The sequence below is a fragment of the Cetorhinus maximus genome, chromosome 3, assembly GCF_964194155.1.
Source record: "Cetorhinus maximus chromosome 3, sCetMax3.hap1.1, whole genome shotgun sequence".
Lineage (NCBI taxonomy): Eukaryota > Metazoa > Chordata > Chondrichthyes > Lamniformes > Cetorhinidae > Cetorhinus > Cetorhinus maximus.
This window is the reverse complement of record NC_135881.1, coordinates 52,725,074-52,745,902: the sequence shown is the minus strand read 5'-3', so window position 1 is coordinate 52,745,902 and position 20,829 is coordinate 52,725,074. Positions and strand designations below refer to the sequence as shown.

The window sequence follows — 20,829 nt, the reverse complement described above, 5'->3', positions numbered from 1 at the left end:
AATGTGCTTTGGTGTCAGATTCTGTAATACAACTGTCTTGTCAAGCATCTTGGGGCATGTTACAATGTCAATGGTGCTACTTAAATTACATTTGCTACTGTTTTTGTGTCTTACTCTTACAACCTGTGTTCTCACACACCCCATTACCCCTCTCCCTCCTGTCTTGAGCACAGGATGCAGTTTCTGATTTAGATGGCTTTTATATATGTATAAACATAATTACTTTATAAAACATTTGAATGTCAGCATATCTATAGTTTTTGTGTTTGATGTTAGAATACATTAAGTCCATTATTTTTCTTTGAAGAAAATAATTTTAACTGAATTCCAAGCCAAAATGCACAGTGAGGTATCTTTCTGTGATTGACATGGACAGTAACCAGTTGGGAATAGTTATCTTCCTTCCAGGCTTAAATCACTTGTAAAAAATACATTAAATATTATTGGACTTCTGCATTGGGAAAGGAAAATGCATTCAAGATAAACAGCCTTATTCTGCTTTCTAAATGTTGACAAACAAACTTACAGGTGCTGATAAGCAGACACTGTGGCTGAGATGAAAAATTCAGTTCGTAATAGCAAAGAAGCAGCTGGTAATTTTCTTTAATGAGAGAGTTGCCTGAAATTAAGCTTGAGAATTCAGTCTCCAGTTTGCTTTGTAATCTTGGAAAAAGTAAATTAACTATAAAAGGCATTTTGTCGAAGCTTTTCATCTTGTACTCATCAGGACAATTGCAAGAATACCAATATCTGGGGAAGCAACAATTTTATACTGTACGAGAGGAGAGTGCTGATTGGTTGGAAAGTTGACTCTGGTAGAGGCGTTGCCATGGAGAATGCACCAGTTAATGGTGACTGACAGTTAACTGCCAAGTATTGTTTGAAATTTTAAACCAGGCAGCTTGACTCTCATCAAAGCATTGCCCTGAGCAATGAACCAGCAAATGGCTGTCACTTATTTTGTTTAACTGAAACAGGCGCAATGTGTGTACATGTTCTTTCTGTCTGAAAAGAACAGAATCCTGTCTATTAATATATGTAGCTTCCAGTACACGCAAATGCGTCACACTGCAAGCTTGACTGACAACCTTAAATTGGTTGTCAGCATAATTTTTAGCACACTCAGGATTATTTAGCAAATACTGTTCAATCGTGGAATCACATCTAATGTTGGACACTCTTTTGAGTTTTGCAAGCATGGGCTGGTTGGGTACGATCTGTACCTTGCCTGTGTGAACAGCCGAAGAGACATGCTGTTTGATACGATCTGCCAGCCTTTGGGACATACGGCCCACATACTTAGCATCACACTGGCACTGAAATTCATATACCACATTACTCATTTGTTTGACAGGCAAAATATCTTTTTGGCTTGACAGCAGCATCCTGTTGGTGGTGAATTTTTTTTTTATTCATCCATGAGATGCAGGCTTTGCTGGCTGGGCCAGCATTTATATCCCATCCCTGGTTGCCCTTGAGAACGTGGTGGTTAGCTGCTTTCTTGAACTGCTGCAGTCCATGTGATGTGGGTACTCTCACATTGCTGTTAGGAAGGGAGCTCCAGGATTTTGACCCAGTGACAGTGAAGTAATGGCGATATATTTCCAAGTCAGGGTGGTGAGTGACTTGGAGGGGAACTCCTAGGTGGTGGCATTCCCATCTATCTGCTGCCCTTGTCCTTCTAGATGGTAGTGGTCGTGGATTTGGAAGGTGCTGTTGAAGGAACCTTGGTGAATTCCCGCAGTGCATCTTGTAGATAGTACATACTGCTGCTACTGTGTATCAGTGGTGGAGGGAGTGAATGTTTGTGGATGTGTTGCCAATCAAGCGGGCTGCTTTGTCCTGGATGGTGTCAAGCTTCGAGTGTTGTGGGAGCTGCCCTCATCCAGGCAAGTAGAGAGTATTCCATCACACTCCTGACTTGTACCTTGTAGATAGTGGATAGGCTTTGGGGAGTCAGGAAGTGGGTTACTCGTCGCACTATTCCGTCCTGTGACCTGCTCTTGTAGCCACAGTATTTATATGGCTAGTCCAGTTCAGTTTCTGGTCAGTGGTGATACCAGGATATTGATAGTGGGGGATTCAGTGATGGTAATGCCATTGAATATCGAGGGGCAATGGTTGGATTCTCTCTTGTTGGAGATGGTCGTTGCCTGATACTTGTGTGGCGCGAATGTTACTTGCTACTTGTCAACCCAAGCCTGGATATTGTCCAGGTCTTGCTGAATTTGTGCATGCACTGCTTCAGTATCTGAGGAGTCACGAATGGTGTTGAACATTGTGCAATCGTCAGTGAACATCCCCACTTCTGGCCTAATGATGGAAGGAAGATCATTGATGAAGCAGCTGAAGATGGTTGGGCCTAGGACACTACCCTGAGGAACTCCTGCAGTGATGTCCTGGAGCTGAAATGACTGACCTCCAACAACCCCAACCATCTTCCTTTGTGCTAGGTATGACTCCAACCAGCGGAGAGTTTTTCCCCTGATTCCCATGGACTCCAGTTTTCCTAGGGCTCCTTGATGCCACACTCTGTCGAATGCTACCTTGATGTGAAGGGCAGTCACTCTCCCTTAACCTGGGGAGTTCAGCTCTTTTGTCCATGTTGGAACCAAGTTTGTAATGAGGTCAGGAGCTGAGTGGCCCTGGCAGAACCCAAACTGGGCATCAGTGAGTAGGTTATTGCTTAGCAAGTGCCGCTCGATAATACTGTTGACAACCCCTTCCATTACTTTACTGATGAATACCACTCATGTTGCTACTGCATAGTAGCAGCATGAATTTTTGAGATACCTTGCCTTTCCAGGGTAAACTTGAGGTAGACTGGGCACTTTTCAGAGCTGAAAGTGATGACCTTATGCCCGTTCATGAGTTTGCACAATATACAGCACGAAATGACCTGATCAGGGTAGCCATTATCCTGCAGTATGCCTTTGATGCACCCTATTTCAGCAGCAAGGTTGTCAATAAGGCCAATCTTATAGAGCTTGGAACTGTAAGAATCCCAACGCATGTATTGACCAGTGAAGGCAGGTTTGTGGTAGACTGTGGCACATTTCTCAACTAGTACGTTAAGGAAGGGGAGTTCATTTGATTGCGCCATTTCAATGGTGAACTTGAGTGTAAGATGGAGTCCATTAAGACATGCAAGGAAATTATGACATGCTGCTACGGTTTAAATATAGCAAACTTATCATCCACATATCGGAAATATGGAAGTGGTAGGAGGTTTGGTGTCTTTCCATTGAAGACAAGTTTCTCATGGAACCCAACAAAGGTGTTTGCGAGAGCTGGGCCTAGAGTGGATCCCATGGCACTGCCATCTATTTGGGCATACATGGTGTCATTAAAACTGAGCTCAACTGCTCGAGTTGACGAGCTCATAATCTCAGTGAATACTGATTCATGCTATGGTGGCAGGTGTAGATCACCATGATATAGTGCTGCACCGCAAATATCTATGGCTTCCTTAAGTGGAGCATTGGTGAATAGGGTGGCAATGTCAGATTAGCACATAGGCAGGGCATTGCTACCAATATGCAAGTCCTGTATGGTCTTCGCAAAAGTGAAGGAATCCTTCACCGTGCATCTGGAAAACTTGTTCAAAACTGGTTGTAACAACTCACCCAACCGTTTGGCCAATTTGTGCTATGCAGAACCGATCATAGATAAGATACAGTGTAAAGGGACATCATTTTTATGGATGCTACGTCCATCCTGCACTCAAATTCACCTTTCAAATAGAGCAGTCAAATGAACTCCCTTTCCTTTACGTACCAGTTGAGAAATCTGCCAGGGGGCTCTCTACCATGATCTACCACAAGCCTACTTTCACTGGTCAATACACGCGTTGGGATTCTTACAGTTCCATGTGCTATAAGATTGATCTAATTGGCAACCTCGTAAATAGGGCCCAAGCCATTTTCTCACCGTGCAAGCTTGATGTTGAAACAGGGTGCATCAAAGACATCCTGTGGGATATGGCTGTCCTGATCAGATCATTTCATGCTGCATTGCGCACAAACTCATATAACGGGCCTAAAGCAGTCACTTTCAGCCCTCAAAAGTGCCTTGGAAGGGCAAGGTATATCAAAAATTCGTGCTGCTACTATGCAGTAGCAAAATGCCTGGAGACATACAGCCAACTACATGTGCTTTAAAATGTATAGAAATGATTGGTACCAAAGAAATAATATCTATTCGAAGTCAGGGATTTAATGAAATTATTAAAAGATGCAAATACAATTCAGTTAGCATGTTTAGTTATGTTATGAAATATGTCGTTTTGGTTTTTAAATTTTATTTGAAACTGCATGTTGGACACTGAAAATTTCCGCTACTCTGGAAAATAGTTATGGATAAAGTGTTCTTGTAGTGTTTTGAGCAATTTAATTGGTTCATTTTTTTTTCTCATTACTATATCCTCTGGATTGGTCATTCAGAATTAATTATTTGGTAAGTCCTTAGTTGTTGCTCGATGTCCTTTTATAGTCACTTCCCTCACTTTTGAATTGTATTTCCCTATTTCTTCAGTTCTACTTTGCTGCTCTATGACTCAAAATAAATCAACAAAGTTTATTGAGGAACTGTTATAAGGTGCGAGTGACACTTGCAAGACTTAGATATTAATAGGCTACCCATGGTTAGTTGAAGAATATAAATTTTTAAACTCTCTTCAGTGTCATTTGTCATCAGAGCCTTCACTACATTGTGACAGTTCTCACAGTAAGATTTAAATGGGAAGTATTTCCGTAGCAATTTATAACAGTAAATTTTGACAGAAAAGCAGGCAACAGAAATTAAGGGTTGTGGACATGTAATGGTCTGAACCGTTACTGCTGCCTATTTTAACCATCTGTTTTCCTAACACAGTTTTAAATACGTTAGCTCCTTTTCCCTTGCTGATTACAGATACAGGATACAGTGTTTTGATAAAAATACTAATGTTCCTTTCAGAAACAGTCCTTACCTATAAATCAAATAGGCAGTGTATTTAGAGTGCAAGTTGGGGCCATAAAATTAAAACTGATGAAATTATGAATCTAATGTTTATCCTTCAGCTTTATCAAATATCTTGGCACTATATTTGGTGATACTAAAACCTTCAAGTTAAATTAACTGAACTCTCACCAAACTTGAGCAATAGTAGTCTTTACAGAAATTAAATTTTTTCTGCTGGATTTTTCAGTTCTTTTGCAGAAACAAATAAAAAAAAAGCATGTGAAGTACTTCACAAAATGTATAAAAGTTGAACTACTACAAAATTTGAAAGTACCATGGCCTAGGAAGTGGTTTATACAATGCATCTGCTAAAAGTGTGCTGCCTGCCATATTGGTAACTCTTTCGAGTTATCAACAGTTCGCATGTAACTCTTTCGAGTACATTCACAGTTCTTGGTTTCCGGGAGTGGGACATGAACCCACAACCTTCTGATTCAAAGGCAAGGGTGCTATGAACTGAGCCACAGATGACACCTCTCTGCCATATTGGTAGAGGCACCTGTGGTGGGGTAGTGGTAATGTCACTGAACTGCCAATCCAGAGGCCCATGGCAGCTAGTGGAGTTTAAATTGAATTAATAAAATCTGGAATTTGAAAGCTAGTCTCAGTAATGGTGACTGTGAAACTATCATCAATTGTTGTAATGACCCACCTGATTCACTAATGTCCTTTTGGGAAGGAAATTTGCCAACCTTACTTGGTCTGGCCTACTTGTGACTCCAGATCTACAACAGTATGCTTGATTCTTAACAGTGCTCTGAAATGACCAAGCAAGCCACTCAATTTAATTAGGGATGGGCAAAAAATGCTGGCCTTGTCAGTGACGCCCACACCCCATGAATGAATAATGAAAAAAAAATCTAGGGACCGCATCTAAAACAGAGTTTGGACCCATTGTATTTGCCAATAAGGGGGCCTAGCCCTCATGAGCTTATGTTTGCATGAAGGGAAAGATAATATACATGTGGGCTCACCACTGGAGGCTGCTGCAATAAAGGAAAATTTCTTAAAAGTTACTTGAAACGTGAAGCCAAGAGAAGAGGGCGTGAAAACTGTTATCAGCTCTCTGGTGATTGATATCTGCCGCCTGAAACCCAATATCGAGTGTGCCTCTGGCCTACCAGTTTTGGTGCAGGGATCATTCCTTGTGGCAAGTTACATTCGTGCCACCCAATTGTCAGACAATGACCACCTCCAGTAAGAGAGAATCTAACCAGCTCCTCTTGACATTCAGTGCGTTACCCCCACTATCTACAACCTGGGGGTTAAGATTGATCAGAAACTGAACTGGATCAGCCATATAAATACTTTAACTACAAGAGCAGGTCAGAGGCTGGGAGTTCTGCAGGTAATTCACCTCCTGACTCTCCAAAGCCTGTCAACCATCTACAAGGCACAAGTCAGGAACATGATGGAATATTCTCCACTTGCCTGATGAGTGCAGCTCCAACAACACTCAAGCTTGATGCCATCCAGGCCAAAGCCATCCGTTTGATTGGCAGCCCGTCCACCGCCTTCAACATTCACTCCCTCCACCATCAAGGCACAGTGTGTACCATCTACAAGATACACTGCAGCACATCACCAAGGTTTCTTCGACAGCCCCTTCCAAACCCACGACCTCTACCACCTAGAAGGACAAGGACAGCAGATGCATGAGAAGACCACCACCTGCAAGTTTCCCTCCAAGCCACACATCATCCTGACTTGGAACTTTATCGTTGTTCCTTCTACACTGTCGCTGGGTCAATATCCTGAAACTGGCTTCCGAACAGAATTGTGGGTATACCTTCGCCACATGGACTGCAGTGGCTCAAGAAGGCAGCTCATCACCACCTTCTCAAGGGCAGTGAGGGATGGGCAATAAGTGCTGGCCTAGCTAGTGACGCCCACATCCCTTGAAAGAAAAAAATAGTGCAAGCAGGCCGGCACAAAAAGATTTTTAGATCAAAGTGTAATCTTGGATCAGTAATAAAACACTCGCCTTGCAGTCAGAAGATTATAAGAACGTAAAAGCATCAACACATGACCTCAGGATGTCCCAAAGTGCTTTCTTCCCAATTAAGCATTTTTGAAATGTAGTCACTGTTGTAATGTCGGAAATGCAGCAGCCAATCTGTATACAGCAAGTTCCCACAAACAGCAATAGTAATTAATCTGTTTTTGTGGCTTTTATTGAGGGATAAATATTGGTCAGGATATTAGGGATAACTCCACTACTCTTATTCGAAACAGTATTGTGGGATCTTTTACATCCACTGTGCCTTGGCTTAACGTCTCATCTGAAAGATGGCACCTTCAACAGTGCAACACTGCCTCAGTTCTACACATGTCGTGTCAGCCTAGATTTTTGTATCCAAGCCTTGAAGTGGGACTTGAACACACAACTTCTGACTAAGGGGCGAGAGTGCTATCAGCTGAACCACGGCTGAACTTGTCTTGAATATACTTAACGACTGAGCATCCAGATCTCTCTGGGATAGAAAGTTCCTAAGATTCACAACTCTTTGAGCGAAGAAATTTCTCACAAGTGTTCTAGATTACATGGTACAATTTCACCCAAGAGAATGAGGATGAAGGTATGGAATTCGGGGAGAGAGACTGCGAGGTTCTTGAGCAAATTGATATTGGGAGTGACAAGGTATTGGAGGTGTTGACAGGCTTAAAAGTGGACAAATCTCCAGGTCCGGATGATTTGTGTCCCAGACTGCTGAGGGAGGCAAGGAAGGAGATCGCGGGGGCTCTGACCCAAATTTTTAATTCCTTTCTGGCCACGGGGGAGGTGCCAGAGGACTGGAGAACAGCTAATGTGGTTCTGCTATTTAAGAAGGGTTGTAGAGGTAGGCCAGGGAACTACAGGCCAGTGAGTCTCATGTCAGTGGTAGGGAAACTGTTGGAGAAAATTCTGAAGGAGAGAATCTATTTCCACTTGGAGAAGCAAGGTTTGATCAGGGATAGTCAGCATGGCTTTGTCAGAGGGAGGTCATGCTTAACAAATTTGATTGAATTTTTTGAGATGGTGAACCAGGTGTGTAGATGAGGGTAGCGCAGTTGATGTAGTTTATATGGATTTCAGCAAAGCCTTTGACAAGGTCCCACATGGGAGACTTATAAAGAAGGCAAATCCACATGGTATACAGGGTAATTTGATAAGGTGGATTCAAAATTGGCTTAGTTGTAGGAGACAGAGGGTGATGACAGAAGGCTGCTTTAGTGACTGGAAGCCAGTGTCCAGTGGCGTACCACAGGGATCTGTGCTGGGTCCCCTATTATTAGTCATCTATGTCGTTTATATAAATGACAATGTGGGGGGTAGGATTAGTAAGTTTGCAGATGACACAAAGATTGTCCAGGTGGTTAACAGTGAAGTTGAGTGTCTTGGGTTACAGGAGGACATAGATGGGATGGTCAAATGGGCAGATAAGTGGCAGATGGAATTTAACCCTGAAAAGTGTGTGGTGATACACTTTGGACAGAGTAATTTGACAAGGAAGTATTCAATGAACGGCATGACACTAGGAAGTTCTGAGGAACAAAGGGACCTTGGCGTGTGTGTCCATAGATCTCTGAAGGCGGAGGGGCACGTTAGTGGGGTGGTGAAAAAGGCATATGGGACACTTGCCTTTATCAATCGAGGCATAGTTACAAAAGTAGGGAGGTCATGTTGGAGTTGTATAGAACCTTGGCGAGGCCACAGCTGGAGTACTGTGTGCAGTTCTGGTCGCCATATTATAGGAAGGAAGTGATTTCACTGGACGGGGTGCAGAGGAGATTCACCAGGATGTTGCCTGGGATGAAACATTTAAGTTATGAAGAGAGGTTGGATAGACTTGGGTTGTTTTCACTGGAGCAGAGAAGACTGAGGGGGCGACCTGTTCGAGGTGTACAAGATTATGAGGGGTATGGACAGGGTGTATAGGGAGCATATGCTCCCCTTAGTTGAAGGGTCAGTCACAAGGGGACATAGGTTCAAGATGAGGAGCAGGAGGTTTAGGGGGGAATGTGAGGAAAAACCTTTTTACCCAGAGGGTGGTGACGGTCTAGAATGCACTGCCTGGGAGGGTGGTGGAGGTGGGTTGCCTCACATCCTTTAAAAAGTACCTGGATGAGCACTTGGCAAGTCATAACATTCAAGGCTATGGGCCAAGTGTTGGTAAATGGGATTAGGTTGGTAGGTCAGGTGTTTCTCACGTGTCGGTGCAGACTCGATGGGCCGAAGGGCCTTTTCTGCACTGTGATTCTGTGATTGCCAGCCAGCAGCTACCCTGTCAATTTGATCACCCCTCATTCTTCCAAACTCCAGGGAATATAGGCTTAGTCTATTCAATCTCTTGTCAAAGAACATTCCCCTCATTCCAGGAACGAGCCTAGTGAACCTTCATTGCACTTCCTCTAAAGCCAAGTATGCTCTTCCCTGGCTAAGGTGATCAAAATTGCACACACTATTCCAGGTATGGCCTCTCCATTCCCTGTACAATTGTAGTAAGACTTCTTTACTTTTGTACTCCAATTTATTTGCAGCGAAAGTTAATATTCCATTTTCCTTCCTAATTGCTTGCTTTGCCTGCATGGTAGTTTTGTAATTCATGTACAAGGATACCCAGGTCCCTCTGAATGCAACATTTCCTAGTGTGTCTCAACTTTCAAAAAATATATGCCTTCTAGTTTTCCTACCAAAATAGATAACTTCACACTTCACTACATTGTATGCCATGTGCCATGGTCTTGACCACTCGCCCAGCCTGTCTATATACTTCTGCAGCCTCTTTGTGTCCTTCTTACTGATTTTTTTGCTGCTTAACTTACATTGCCAGCAAACCTGCATAAGTTACACTCTAGCTAAATCATTAAAATATCTTGCGGTACCCCGCTGCTTCCAGCCTGCCTACCCAAAAATGTCTCATTTGTCCCTACTCTCTATTTTCTGTCCGTTGCTCCCAAATTCCATTAGTCCTAATTTTGTGTAATAACCTCTTATGTGGCACCTTATTGAATTTTTTTTTGAAAATCCAAATATACTACATCTCCCCCTTATTCATCCTATCAGTTACATCCTTGAAAAACTCTGTCAAATACAAATTCCATCTTTTAAATCCATATGTTTAATCATATTATGATTTTCTGAATCTATTATAGGTTCAATTCTCACCCTACGGCTCAAGCACATAATCTAGACTGACACTTGAATGCGATAATAGGGTAGTGTTGCATTGTCACTGTTACTGCTTTTTGCATGAGATGTTAAACTGAGATCCCATTTGCTTGTTGAGATGGATGTAAAGGATCTCATGGTACTAATCAAAAAGGAGTCGAGGGGTTCTTCAGATGTCCCAGCCAATATTTATCCCTCAACCAATGCCACCGCAGCAGATTAACTGGCCATTTATTTAATTGCTATTTAAGGGACCTTGGTGTGTGCAAACCAGCTGCTGTTAGCCTACATAACATTGACTGCACTTCAAAGCAAGTTGTTAGCTATGAAATGACTGGAAATGTCCTATGGACTTGAAAGGCTTTTGATGAATGTAAGCTCTTTCTGTCTGTTTTACTGTAGTTTCAGGTGTCACATATAAGTTGCTAGATAAACGGTGACTCAAATACAGTAACAAGTTATATTAGTGGAGTTTTCCCTCCTTAAAGGAAGTTCCCATAAAGTCTTGTTGGTATCACTGAGCTATGAATGCAAGAGTAGCCATTCTCCTGGAAGGTGCTCCTCCAAAGAATTCCAATAACTGCACACCGTAGTTAACATAGTATGCCAAGGTGATCAGAACCCAGCGTTCCCTGCTGTTAGATGTACCTGTCAAGTTGTCACCAACTATTGTAAGGCCTGGGAATAGCATCTCAATCACCACCAAGACTTGTTTTCTCAGGATCTGGGTCGAAAGGGAGACATATGAAGAGCTATTGCATTTACTGTTAAGCACACCTGTGATTTCTCTAGTTGAGGGCTTGCATATGCAGTAACATGTTAGCTGTAGCCTGAAAATTGGCAATATTTTCAAACCTACAGATCCTGTGGAATGGCACAGATGTTGTTCATAACAGCACTTGGAAATCAGCTATTAAATAGACCTGGTTGTTTTGCTGCTCCGCAACTTGTCTCCAGCCTACACCCACAGGTTCCTCTTCCTATCGTATTAGCCTACCCCTTAACCCCATGTTGCTTCAGCCCTGACAAAGGCTGGCAAATGGTTCAAGATTACTTTTAAGGCGCTCGGGCAAAAATTCAGTAAGTTTTCAATTCATTGTGATACTTGTGTTTAATTATTCCTCTCCCTTTAACATTCACATGTGTGTAGTTATTTTCCTTAACACGACATCCTCAGCTGTATCTGAGTTCACACCTGGAGGTGTAAATAAATATTGAAATTTAGTTTGCAGAATTATGTGCTATTTTGTGCTTCAAATTCTGATGGGTGCAACGGTGCACTAAAGAAGTTGGAACTGACTTGCACCTTAAGGCAGAATTCAGCCGCCATGTATTTAACATGAGAGATATGCAAATGAATAGCAATACAACCAGAGGACTATACTGTGGTATGTCATGTGGATAGTTGAAGATAGTGGTCGTGAGTTTGGAAGGACAGCACTTTCCAAACCCTTGACAACTATCATCTAGGATGACAAGGGCAGCAGACACATGGGAACACCACCACCTGGAAGTTCCTATCCGAGTGTCACACCATCCTGACTTGGAAATATATCGCTGTTCCTTCACTGTCGCTGGATCAAAATCCTGGAACACCCGCCCTAACACCACTGTGAGTGTACCTGCACTACATGGACTGCACTGTTCAAGAAGGCAGCACACCACCACCTTCTCAAGGACAATTAGGGATGGGCAATAAATGCTGGCCTAGTCAGCAACGTCCACGTCCCATGAATGAATAAAAAAATTTATGCGCGCACATACATATGCAAGTATATTTACATAGAGACACAGTTGTGTAAGTGACACAGTGTGTGTGTGCTTGTGTGCCAAAAGACAGCTGAGATTTGTTCTACAAGGAAACTAACACTGACAGTTGTATTCCCAAAGTTGAATTGGAAATGTTGACATTCCGGTTATAGTGATAAATGCTGAAAGAAAGTGTGATTAAAAATTGCAGTAACAGAAGTGTGCACTGTATGGAAGTTCTATAATACTGGTAAATGTATTAAATTCTTTGTGGCCCTGTGATCTTTTTGACTTGATTGTAAAATCATAATGTATGTGAAATAGGATCTGTTATTAAGAATTGCTGGTTTAAAAATTAGGTTTTGTTCATTTTTCCCTCCAGACTTGCTACATTTGTGAGGAACAAGGCCGAGAAAGCAAAGCAGCAACTGGTGCTTGTATGACTTGTAATAAGCATGGATGTCGACAGGCTTTTCATGTGACTTGGTTAGTATTATATTTTCTTTGTGAGAAATGGAGATAAGGACGCCTGCATATGTAGAATGCTATACTCAGCAATATAAGTCAGGATGATCTCCAGTACTATGTTAAGTTGGCTGATCTCACACTGGTGCTTTTACACGCCTTGGCACTTCTGAACTAGCAAGAAGAGGCATGTTGCAACGGTTCATATGTAATATTTAGTATCATTACATGCCACCAGCAAAATATTTGAGTTAAGCAGTGATGTTCTTCACAATTGAAATATCAGTTGACAGTCTTGCCTCGACTTGCATATGGATAATGGCCATCTGGGATGTCTGCTCATATGCGGAACAGTTCCCCTGTATGATATGGTAGCTTCAGGAGAGGAAATGAGAAATTTTGGAAGCAATGTTGGGAAAAGAATTATATCAAATCTACAATAGAAACAGGCATTCAAGCCAACCTGGTGTATGCCGAAGTTAATATTTCAAAGACTAGATGATAAATTTTGGACAAAGAGGCACTTGATGTCAAGTGTCTCTATCAGAATAATTTATAAAGCAACAGAAGTTATACTTAACAAAACAAAGCAATCAGTATCCTAGTTCAAATGGTTCTTCCTTCCCATTGACTCTAGTGGCTACAGATGGCTCGTGACTCTTGTTCTTCTTTTCTCTCCCTATGTCTTCTTGAAATCTGTCCGAATTTCTGCATTCCTTTTACCCCTTGCAGCCAGAGGCTCTAATTAACTCAAGCCTCTTCCTCACACATCTAAAATCAACTCTTCACCTACCAGGAACTCATTCAAAATGCAAATAAAAAAGAATTCTTAACACAAAGTATAAATAAAGTATAAAAGATATAAAAGTATAAAAAGGTTCACATTTCCTACAGTATGGTTCAGCAGGTACTGGACATCCTCTGGAAACTTGCCCAAATGGCTTTTGTTATTGTGTAGACACTGACCGTAAACCTGGATGCATCATAATCAAACTTGATCCTGCTCTTACCCGAAGTCCAAACGTGTTCTTTTAGCAATAGTTACTGGATAACAATTACAGTTGGGAAACCTGGATGATCTTTGTCCTATTCTAGCTTAGCGGTTTTGTGGCCATTTGCAGCATCTCCACTACTTTTAGTGAGCAGTTAACTGGAAATTGAATATGGGATTTAGTGACGATGTGGCCCAGGAACACAGTGACCTTACCAACTGAGCCAGTTGGAGAATTATTTAACATTGCCTCCTTCCCTCGTCTTCGCAAGGTGTTGATACCTTGCTGAGCAAGACCCACAGGCCCAGATTCCCTTCAGTACCTCGCACAAATGGCTTATTCACATACCAGCCTTGTAGGTACATGTCAGCATTCAATAAGGTGCTGGGGTGGGTGTTTGTGGGCATGATGCATCATACACAAGCTTAATGCCATATTCAATTGACATTCATATATTTTCTTCAGGGGTTGTTGAACAGGAGTGCAGATCTCTTCAACATATCAATACACTATCATGTGGTACCGGCCCATTTAGATCAGTAGGGTCCTAAGTTTGATACCAGATCTTTGTTGTTAGCTGATTTCATCTGGCCCAGTGGTTGGTGTGCTGTGGTTGATCTCTGTGTGCATGGGTGGGAGGGAACTAATTGGTTATGTTCTAGTTTCTCACTGCCAACTTCTGTTCCTTGTTGCAAAGTCATGTCTGTTAATATCACTTGAACATAGAATTAGGATTGACTTGTGATGCCCCTATTACGAAATATTCTGATGCCTATTGTCCATGCTTATACATGAAAACCACTTAGCTAAGTGACTTGTGAAAAGGTAATGCACACTGTTCCTCTTGAGGCATATCCACTAACCTCAATTTAGACAACATAGGTGCACATCAGCAGAGCTGCAATTTAGGGCCATCAGTTGAGCACCACAGTACTAATGAAGTTTAATCATCCAGAAACTGTACAGCTACTAGAATTGAGCTTCATGCTGCTCGTTCAACCTGAACTAACGTGGACTAACTAACTAGAGCTGACGAGGAAGTATCCCAGACCTTGGTGATAAGTCTAAACCACAAGCTCCTATTGATGAACTAAGTCGTTGTTCAGTCAGTGGTGCTTTGAAATACTGCAGGCCAGTCTGGCTCAGGTCACTGGCCCTCTATCCAGCTCTACTTGTCCCACCCCCCCTTAAACCAGCTTATATTTCACCTCTCTTCTATTTTAACTTAGTTCTGTTGAAGGGTCATTCGGACTCGAAATGTTAACTGTGTTCCTCTCCGCAGATGCTGCCAGAACTGCTGAGCTTTCCCAGGTATTTTTGTTTTTGTTTTGGATTTCCAGCATCTGCAGTTTTTTGCTTTTGTATTATAGTCTGGCTCAGGTATTTGATTCACAAGTCTGCATATCAGGCTTTGCATATTGGAGTCACTTACATTCCAAAGGAACCTGCTTTTACCACCATCTCTTTTCTCCCTTTCCCCCAAAGGAGGTTAGTCACTAATTTGTCATTAGACAGCTGGGAAGTATGGGTTTGAGCCTTGGCCAGATGTGCAGCTAGTATGAAGAATTTCAGCACTATGCTGATTTATAAATCCTCTCAAATCTAACTTTCAGCTAATGCTTTCCACCTGCTATTATCTCGAGACTGAGGCCGGTCATGGCAACTGACCTACTCTGGCTGAGACAAATTAATTCAGGATAATTAATGGATTCTCCCAAGATTTGAAGAATGAGTGTTCAGCAAAAAAAAAAACGGTTTACAGCCTAGGTTAATGTCATCTTGTGTAATGTTAGGCCAAGTCTCGGTTTGCATAACTGGTTGCAAAAACTGTATATGAAGTCAGTGTTGGAGGGATGAATGGAGGCATTGGCTTTGAGCTACGTTTGTTTTCCTGAAGCCACTTGACTCTGTTCTCTTCAGACATCGAAATTGCTGGATGACAATTACTTCTCCATTTGGGGAAAAAAGCCTTGGATAGACCCCATGCATTAGGATCCAGCTTGCAAGTTCTGAGGTTGCCTTTCAGATTGTCTGTATATCTAAGTTTGGGACATCCTGTGGTGAGGGTTCTCATGCTCAGCTGGCTGTAGAGTACTACCTTTGTTATGTGAGAATTGCACATGACCAGCTCCATGAAGCTGAGCTCTGATGAGCATGCTCTCAATGCCAGGTATGCAGCACTTTGTAAAGACCTTGGTGTTGGAGATTTTGAGAAATGATCTTGGATTGAAAGATGTCGAATCCATATGGGTGGAGCTAAGAAATAACAAGGGGAAGAAGACACTGGTGGGAGTAGTCTATCGGCCCCCTAACAGTAGCTATACTATAGGACAGAGAATAAATCAGGAGACAGTGAGGGCATGTTAATAAAGGCAGTACACTAATCATGGGTGACTTTAATCTTCATGTAGGTTGGGAAAATCAAATTGGCAGAGGTAGCCACGAGCAAGAATTCATGGTGCGTTCAGGACAGTTTTCTAGAACAATATGTTGTGGATCCAACCAAGGATCAGGCTATTTTGGATCTGGTAATGTGTAATGAGGCAGGTTTAATAAATGATCTCAGTAAAAGATCCCCGAGGAAACAGTGACCGTAACATGGTAGAATTTAGCATTCAGCTTGAGAGTGAGAAACTTGGGTCGGAAACAACTGTGCCAAACTTAAATAAGGGTAGTTACAAAGGAATGAGGACAGAGTTGGCTGGAGTGGACTGGGAAAAGAGTTTAGGAGAAAAGATGGCTGATGAACAATGGCAGACGTTTAAGAAAATAGTTCATTACTCACAACAAAGATATATCCCAGTGAGGAAGAAGGATTCTAGGAAGGGGATAAACCAACCATGGTTAACCAAGGAAGTTAAGGATAGTATCAAATTGAGAGAAAAAACATACAATATGGCAAAGATTAGTGGTAAACCAGAGGATTGGGAAAGTTTTAAAAACCAACAAAAGATGACCAAAAAAAATCAAGGAGAAAATAAACTTTGAGGGTAAACTAGCAAGTAATACAAAAATGGGCAGTAAGAGCTTCTTATAAAAAGGAAGAGAGAGGCCAAAGTGAACATAGGCCCCCTAGCGAACGAGGCTGGGGAAATAATGCGGAACCAGAAAATAGCAGAGGAGTTGAATAAGTACTTTCCACCAGTCTTCATAGTAGAAGACACCAATAGCATTCCAAAAATACTAAGTAAGGGGAAAAAGTGGGGGAGGAAATAAATACGATAACTATCATGAGAGAAAAAGTACTAGCGAAACTAATGGGGCTAAAGATCGATAAGCTCCCTGGATCTGATAGGTTGCATCCTAGGATATTAAAGGAAGTAGCTACGGAGATAGTGGATGCACTGGTAGTAATCTTCCAAGAATCCTTAGATTCTGGAAAAGTCCCAGAGGATTGGAAAACTGCCAATGTAAAGCCCTTATTCAAAAAGGGAGGGAGACAAAAAAAGGTAACTATAGGCCAGTTAGCTTAACATCTGTCATTGGGAAAATGTTGGAGTCTATTATACAGGATATAATAGCAGAGCATTTAGAAATACATAATCTAATCAAGCAGAGTCAGTTTGGCTTCATGAAGGGGAAATCATGCCTGACCTCAAAGAATTCTAATAAATTTGTAACAAGCAGGATAAATAAAGGGGAAGCAGTAGATGTAATATATTTGGATTTCCAAAGTGGGTTTGATAAAGTACCACACACAAGGTTACTTAATAAAATAAGAGCCCATGGTAATATAAAAGCAAAATACTGCGGATGCTGGAAATCTGAAACAAAAACAAGAAAACTCAGCAGGCCTAGTAGCATCTGTGGAGAGAGAAACAGAGTTAATGTTTCGAGTTTGTATGACCCAACCCCTATGGTGTTGAGGGTAGAGTATTAGCATGGATAGAGGATTGGCTAACTAATAGAAGACAGAGTTGCAATAAAGGAGGAGGGCATTTTCTGGATGGCAACGTGTAACTAGTGGAGTGCCACAGGGATCAGTGCTAGGGCCACAATTATTTACTATATATATATATATATATATATGTCAAAATCATGGAACTCTCTCCCTAACTGCACTGTGGGTGTACCTATACCACATAGACTGCAGCGGTTCAAGAAGGCAGCTCAACAGCACCTTCTCAAGGGCAACTTCAGATGGGCAATAAATGTTGGCCCAGCCAGCGAAACTCACGTCCCGTGAATGAATTAAAAAAAAAATGTAGGAAGGCAAGTGGTGAGGGTGACAGAGTCAACAGAGGATAGACAGGTTAAGTGAGTAGGCAAAAACTTGGTAGATGGAATATAATGTGAGGTTATGCACTTTGGCAAGAGCTATAGAAGAGCTGAATGTTATTTAAATGGAGAAGCACTGCAGAAAGCTGCAGCGCAGAGGAAATTGGGGGTCCTTGTGCATGAATCACAAAAAGCTAGCATACAAGTTCAGCAGGTAATAGAGAAGGCAAATTGAATGTTGGCCTTTATTTTAAAAGGGATGGAGTATAAAAATTGGGAAGTCTTGCTAAATCTATACAAGGCACTAGCTAGACTACACCTAGAATACTGTGAACAATTTTGGGGGTTGCCTTATCAAAGGAAAGATGTGCTGGCATTGGAGGTAGTCTAGACATGGTTCACTAGGCTGATCCTGTGTCTGGAGGGATTTTCTTATGAGGAGAGGTTGAGCAGGTTGGGCCTGTACCCATTGCAATTTAGAAGATGAGAGGCGACCTTATTGACAGACACAAGATTCTTTGGGGTCTTGACAGGGGAGATGCTGAGAGGTTGTTTCCCCTTGTGGGAGAGTCAGGACCGGAGGCCATAATCTCAGAGTAAGGATTTTCCCATTTAAGACAGAGATGAGGAGGAATTTCTTCTCTGAGGGTAGTGAATCTGTGGAATTCTTTACCACAGAGGGCTGTAGAGGCTGGGTCATTAGGCATATTCAAGGCTGAGATTGACAGATTTTTAATCAGTAAAGGAATCGAGGGTTATGGGGAAAAGGCAGGAAAGTGGAGTTGAGGATTTATCAGATCAGCCATGATCTCATTGAATGGCGGAGCAGACTCGATGGGCCGAATGGCCGCCTTCTGCTCCTACATCTTATGGTGGTGTGGCCCTGCCACCTGATGTTGTAAAGAGATTTCAGATAGTGAAGATGGAATGCTTCTAGCTGCTTTATGTGATGCTGGTAGGTTATTTAAGTCTCGCACCCATAAGGAGTCAATGTAACAACCACTGCTTCATAGACTTTGATCTTATCTCTGCGCCAAACTCCAAGCTCTTTCCAAAGCCTTGTGAGTGAGCCTGCCAAACGCTGAGCTTGCTTTTGCCAGGCGATGGCTGATTTCATCATCCTGAATCGTGTTATTGGAGAAAATACTCCCAAGATAGCAAAACTTCTGTACAGAATGGAGAGGTGTGTTGTTATTGCTGACTGTGGGATCTAGAGTAGTAGCCAAGCGTGGGTTGATACAAGGTCACTGTCCTCTTCAGACTTATCGTCAGGCCAAGGTGTTCTCAGGCGAGGGCAAAGCCAATAGCAAGCAGCTGAATGTCCTCTGGAGTATATGGAATGAAAGTGCAGTCATCTGCGAATGAGTTTCCTCAGTAGCTGTCAAATAACCTTTGTGCAAGCCTTGAGCCTTAACAAGTTGAAGAAGTTGCTGTCTGCCCTGAATTGAACGTGTACTTCTGTCTCAGGACCTTTTGAGTATGAACTGGAACATGGTGGAGAAGTATATGGAAACCGGGGATGGAGCCAATATACAACCTTGCTTGATGGTGTTGGTAACAGGAAAGGTACCCAATGACATATTACCTTGCATCACGCTGACCATCATGCCATTGTGAAATGAGAAAATGACAAAGATCATCTTTTCAGGGCAGCAATATTTGTACAGAACCTTCCACAGGCCTTCCCAGTTTACTGTGTCAAAAGCCTTGGTCAGGTCAATGAACAGCATGTAGAGGTCCTCATTCTGTTCGTGGAACTTTTCCTGAATTTGATGTGCTGCAAATACCATGTCTGCTGTTCCCCGTCCTGCACAGAAACTACACTGTGATTCTGGGTACACAGGGTCAATGAGGTGAGCGACAATCCAGTTAAGAATAACCCTTGGAAGAATTTTGCTTGCTGTTGAAAGAAATGGTATTCCATGATTGTCATAGTTGGACTTGTTCCCTTTCCGTTTGTAGAGATGAGTTATGGAGACATTCTTATAGTCTTGCGGATGAAGGGTTAGGCAGAAGAGACTAGGGAGTTTCCTGACCATTTGAGTCCCTCCGTACTTGAATACTTCAGTTGGGATGCCATTAGCTCCTGGAAACTTGTCCATTGAAAGCTCCTTTATGGCTTTCACGATGAGAAGGATCAAGCTCTTCTAGAGTGTGGTGCTATGGAAGTGACTCAATGGTATCATTGTAAACGATAGATTGTTGGTTTAGGAGATTGCTGAAATGCTCTTCCCAACAAGAGAGAATCTCATGCCTATTTATTGGGAGCTGATTGCCATCTGCTGAGAGGATGGAACATAGGACTTTTGGAGCAGGAGTAGGCCATTTGTCCTTTCGAGCCTGCTCCACCATTCGATACGGTCATGGCTGACCTGGTTGTGCTTGCAACTCCACCTTCCTGTCTGCCCCCATAACTCTTGCTTCCCTTGTCTATCAAAAGTCTATTTAACTCAGCGTTGAATAAATTCAATGACCCAGCCTCCACTGTTTTCTGGGGAGGAAAATTCCACAGAACTAACGACCCTCTGAGAAAAAAAGTTCTCCTCATTTCCATCTTAAAAGGCTTCTTATTCTTAAACTGTGTAGCCTAGTTCTAGTCTCCCCCACAAGAGAGAACATCCTCCCGGTATCCATTCTATTCATCCCCTCAGGATCTTATGTTTCAATAATATCACCTGTTATTCATCTAAACACCAATGGGTATAGGCCCATCTGTTCAACCTTTTTTCGTAAGATAAAGCCCTTCATCCCAGGAATGAGTCACATGAACCTTCTCTGAACTGCTTTTAACGCAGTTATATCCTTTTTCAAATGACAGAGACCAAAACTGTACACAGTACTCCAGATGTGGTCTCAAGGCCTTGTGCGGCTGCAGTAAAATTTCCCTACTTCCCCTTGTAATAAAGGCCGAAATTTGATTTGCCTTCCTAATCATTTGCTGTACCTGCTTATTAACTTTTTGCGATTCATGGACCAGGACACACACATCCCCCTGTATCACTGAGTTTTACAATCTCTCTCCATTTAAATAGTGTGCTGCTTTTCCATTCTTCCTGCTAAAGTGGACAAGTTCACATTTTCTCCCATTATACTCGATCTGCCAACGTTTTACCCACCCGCATAACCTATCTGTTCCCCTTTTGTGGACTCTTTGCCTCCTCTTGACAGCTTACTTTCCTCCCTATCTTGGTGTCATTGGCAAACTTAGCTAACATATATTCGGTCCCTTCATCCAAGCCGTTGATGTAGATT

The 20,829-nt window shown here is 42.2% G+C and overlaps 1 protein-coding gene across 12 annotated transcripts in view; it reads left to right on the top strand.

The window, feature by feature from the left end:
* The window catches only part of mllt10 (MLLT10 histone lysine methyltransferase DOT1L cofactor), a 325,623-nt gene that overhangs the window by 62,939 nt on the left and 241,855 nt on the right, over positions 1 to 20,829 (top strand). For all 12 annotated transcript variants that reach the window (XM_078538350.1, XM_078538343.1, XM_078538367.1 and 9 more), the window contains one exon: positions 12,285 to 12,388. In XM_078538350.1, coding sequence (XP_078394476.1) covers positions 12,285 to 12,388 — 104 coding nt within the window. The remainder of the gene's footprint in view (positions 1 to 12,284; positions 12,389 to 20,829) is intronic.